Source organism: Erigeron canadensis, chromosome 8 (assembly GCF_010389155.1).
Source record: "Erigeron canadensis isolate Cc75 chromosome 8, C_canadensis_v1, whole genome shotgun sequence".
NCBI lineage: Eukaryota > Viridiplantae > Streptophyta > Magnoliopsida > Asterales > Asteraceae > Erigeron > Erigeron canadensis.
The window spans coordinates 3,022,091-3,026,743 of record NC_057768.1 but is presented as its reverse complement, the minus strand read 5'-3'; the positions used below and the strand labels follow the sequence as shown (position 1 = coordinate 3,026,743).

Sequence of the window (4,653 nt, the reverse complement as noted above, 5' to 3'; positions counted from 1 at the left end):
ATTTGACGTATATAAAGCACCATATACTATAGAATAAGCTAACAATATACATTTTAGTTTATTTCATCAAACTATTTGTTTAGCAATTGGTAAATAGTTCGTATACCACATTTTCTAACCATACATCATTAAATGTATTTCACAATATATTGTACAGTAAGTCATGTTATAGCCGAAAAATTGTGCTATACGGGTCATCACACTTCAAAAAATTATTAGAAAAATCCGTTAGATTTAATTTTACTTTGGTAAATTACTTCCTCAACTGCTTGATACAATGATATATGGAAAAAACAAACCAAAGAAAAACAAATTATACTTCCAATAAGCCCAAGAATGAGTTTCTTTCTAAACCCAAATCAAAAGCCCAATTTCAAATACAACTGTACAAAGTCTTTTCACATTCCACACAAAACGAGGCCACCCAACCCCCGATGGAAAAAAACATAATATCCGACCGTTACCAACAAATGTAATTCCCCATTTTTGTCACAAAACACAACACATACCCACCAAAACACAGTTTTAGACACAACAATGGTGACAATGAATACCAACAAAAATATTTCTATTACTGCTGCTGATATGAATAACTCTAATAATAATAATAATGTATTAAATTCATCATCATCATCAGATTATGAAAAGTGTAGAGAAGAAAGAATAAAAGAAAACTTGGAAAGGATGCAAAAATTTGGCATTTTTGATCTTTCACTCAAGTTGAAATCTATCAAACCAAATAATGCTAACAGAAAAAAGAATTTCAATAATAATAATAATAAGCCCTTTTTATCAAATCAGAATAATAACGGCTCTATTTCTTCAACCCCTTTGCCATCATCTGGCCCCACTCGCCGTTCATCAAGGTCAAAACTTTTTTTCTTTTTTTTTTTATTTATAATTTTTTAACTTTTTTATTTTAATGATGATGGATTTTGGGTGTTTATGTTCAAAGTAACCTAGGAGAGTCAAGTTGAATCGAGAAAAGCAAAAAGTTACTTTGGTCAAAACTCGGTCTAAACTTAGTTAATATCAGTGAAAATTTGGTGTAAAGTATTTGACCATTGTTGAAAATTATGGTCCTATGAAGATGTCATTAAATAATTTTGAAATCTATATATATGTGATTTTACAATCCCTGCATAGGCGGGATACTTGAATTTTATATGTGATGAGTTGTTAATGTCTATAGTTTTATGGGGATTACATTGGTTGTTTGTTGTGGACTTTTTCCAAGCTTCAATATAGTTGGTGTATGAAGAAAAACATTGGGTGTGCGGAGTAAGTATTCATGGGGGCTGTATGTGACTGCACACAAGTCTTCATATAGAATTTATGAAGTAAAGATTTTAAAAGCAAAATAGAAGGGCTGAATGTTTTATATCTTTAGATTATGATTATTCATCGTCCCCTAGAATGTCGCATTTTTAGGTTGTGCCAATTTGGAATATGTAATCTCTTGTTCATATATCGGTTTTAATATAAAGGTATACACTCTGCTTCTAAGTTTAATATGGGTGTGTGTATATATTTAGCCGGGGTGGTTGGTAAAACTGAGTCGAATGTTATTGCGTCTAACTTTTTGATGTCTAAATATAAGATGTTTTTGCTATATGCAGGTTGCAGAACACACCAGCAGTTAGCTACACTGAGGCTGTTGTGCCAAAAAAAGGCAACGAAGGTTATGACATATTAATGATGGAGAACTCCAGGCCCGAGGTTTACACAGAAGAACACGAAAAGCTGTTGGGCGAGGCTAAAATGGAGTGGACTCTCTTTGTCGATGGATATGGAAAAGATGGCAAGAAGATATATGATCCAGTTAGAGGAAAGACTTGTCACCAATGCAGGTATCAAGTTGAAGTTTCTTCTATAGTTCTATGATAGTTTTTTTCCTGAATTCTATAATGGTTTGCTTAAATCTACAGATAATTATTACATATCTAGATGGTTTACGTAACTTGAATTTATTGCAGGCAAAAAACACTTGGTCATCGTACACACTGTATCCAATGCAACCTAGTTCAGGGGCAGTTTTGTGGAGACTGTTTATATATGAGGTATGCCCTTTACAATTAATTAATAGAAACAGGAATATAAACATCGATTCCTTCTTTATCGAGTTTTAGTTATTGGTGTTACTTTTGGCTCATGAGTCTATAGATAATTGATTTGGGTTGTATGTATATCTCCAAGGGGTCAAACGGATATATACTTGTAGAACTTAGGCTAAATGGAAACAGGTCAAAGAGCCAGCCAGGGAAAGTTCATTCTTTACGTGTTTTTAAAATACTTCCATAGAAAAATTGATAATTGTATGAGTGAATATATAACTTTTATAAACCTGTTTAGGTCTCTCCCAATAAGAAACACACACCCCCTATTCTTCTGCTGATCATCACCTCTTCCTTTCCAAGAACACCCCCTACCATCAATACCTCATCCTCTACAAAAGAAATAATATTAAAAAATAAAAGTTTGATTGGCGTATAAAGTTTTTTGGCCCCATCCCACTCTCATCGAGCAGTCCGGAGGAATACCTCTCCCACGATGCGGCCAATACGTGTCGCTGCCATTGGCGTTGTGGGAGGATGTGAAGAAGAATAGTCCCACAACGGCTTACTGGGAATGGCCTAATATGTTATCTGTAAATGGAATTCAAATAAATGAATAAAAATGTGTTGGTGGATTGGCCCAACTGCCACTGCCTCATCTGGAGTCGTATTATAACTTACCAGTTTGAAGTTAGCATTGTTGGGAATCATGCTTGAAAGTTACATATCCTGATGATATTACTATGTATATACAGATATGGGGAGAATGTACTTGAAGCAATGCAAAATCCAGATTGGATATGTCCCGTCTGTCGTGGAATTTGTAATTGCAGTTTGTGCCGACAAGCAAAAGGCTGGGCTCCCACTGGGATTATGTATCGCAAGGTGCGTTCTTACCTTAAATTCACCTTCAATTTTTGTAGTTAACATAAATTGCTAAGAGTTTTATTATATAATTATCAATTGTATTGTCAGAACTTCTTTCTTTTGAAAAGAAAAACATAATTAATTTGTAAATCCTATTTATTTTGGCTTTTTACTAGATTTCAAGTCTGGGGTACAAGTCAGTTGCCCATTATCTCATTCAAACCCGTCGATCAGACCCAAATTCAGAGAAGAAAGAGGAGTCTAAAACACCAGTTACTGCTAAAAGGTCACTGTCCTTTTCAAGTGAAGAGGTAGAGTCTAAAGATGATGTTGCAAAAAATGAAAACATCGAGGAGTCAAAACACAAGAATCCAGAGGCAGCGGTCGAGTCTGAAGATGGTGTTGTAACAGATAAAGCCATTAAGGATGAAAAGCCTTCTGAAATGCAATCAGATGAACCTTTCTGCAACAATATCAAACTAGTATGTGATCAAGAATCCAAAAACAAGAATCTTGGAGCAGGAAATGATGTATGTGAAACTGAGAACAAGAACAAGGTCAATGAATCTGAAGTCCGTGTGGAGCTGACAAATGTTGAATCTAAAGTCAATGACACAGATGATGATGCTAATGAATCAGAAAACAGGAGTTTTGGGGCTCGAATTGATGTATGTGAAACTGAAAGCAAGAACATGGTTAACGAATCTAAAGTCCATTTAGAGTTGTCAAATGTTGAGTCTAAAGTCAACGGAACAGATGCCGAAGCTAAAACCATCGTAGTGACTCTAGAAACCAAGCCAGGGTCACGAAAAAAACGTGGTACTACAGTCCCCAGAGAGAATAGTATTGCTGGAAGACTCAGAAACCATCGTAGTGACTCCAGAATTGATGTATGTAAAACTGAAAACAAGAACATGGTTAACGAATCTGAAGTCCATTTAGAGTTGTCAAATGTTGAGTTTAAAGTCAACGGAACAGATGACGAAACTAAAACCATCGTAGTGACTCCAGAAACCAAGCCAGGGTCACGAAAAAAACGTGGTACTACTGTCCCAATAGAGAATAGTATCGCTGGAAGACTCAGGTCCAGACGCAAGTGCGCTTGAAGATCTCTCCTCCGTTATATTTTCATGTACTTGTTTATCTCGTTTTCTAGGAGGGACTATTGTCGCGGTTATCGTGAGTTTTTTGCAGCTTTTTTGTTCATCCTTTTCTAGCCCTCTTGATGTGGTTCTAACACATAGTCTTTCTGGGAAAGATAAGTTGCTCTTACCTATGCATGATCTTATGATAATTATGTTTATATGATAATATTAGATTCAGTTATGTATATTGTCTAGCAAGGTTCAAACCTGAAATATTTTGTAAACAAATTAAATATCTGACCACTAGGCTACCTTTTGGTAACTGTTCTGAGATAGGTGTTAATGTAATATATGTTTAATGTTAAATAAAAATAGTGTTTGGTATGCTTTTGATGGGGATTGTACTTAATGGAGTTTAGTAGCATAAAGGCAAAAGAAGAAAAGAATCCCACTTAAGAAAGGCAAATGGAAAGTGAGACATGGAGATGATTCCAGGGAGAAAGTCAAAACATTATGATGATTATGAATGAGTAGAGTGTAATTATCAAACTTTAACAATTATAGACTTGTCCTTTTCTCCTTGGTTGGCATTAATCACTTTTGCATGGGTAATCAATTACTGAAAGCATGCACTTCATATGGTTGAC

At 35.1% G+C, this 4,653-nt stretch overlaps 1 protein-coding gene across 1 annotated transcript; it reads left to right on the top strand.

Annotated features, from left to right (window-relative positions):
• Positions 1-435: 435 nt before the first annotated feature.
• Positions 436-4,361, top strand: LOC122579832 (uncharacterized protein DDB_G0288805-like). Its single transcript, XM_043752070.1, has 5 exons — positions 436-866; positions 1,620-1,850; positions 1,977-2,060; positions 2,810-2,939; positions 3,098-4,361. The coding sequence occupies exons 1-5, from the start codon at positions 538-540 to the stop codon at positions 4,025-4,027; spliced, it is 1,704 nt and encodes a 567-aa protein (XP_043608005.1). The 5' UTR covers positions 436-537; the 3' UTR covers positions 4,028-4,361.
• The last annotated feature ends 292 nt before the right edge of the window (positions 4,362-4,653 follow it).

Bases quoted from the DNA above. Each gene is read 5' to 3' on its own strand.
- LOC122579832 (XM_043752070.1), top strand. From the start codon at position 538: ATGGTGACAATGAATACCAACAAAAATATTTCTATTACTGCTGCTGAT. The intron at 867-1,619 runs GTCAAAACTTTT...TGCTATATGCAG, and splicing joins CCCACTCGCCGTTCATCAAG to GTTGCAGAACACACCAGCAG. The intron at 2,940-3,097 runs GTGCGTTCTTAC...GCTTTTTACTAG, and splicing joins CTGGGATTATGTATCGCAAG to ATTTCAAGTCTGGGGTACAA.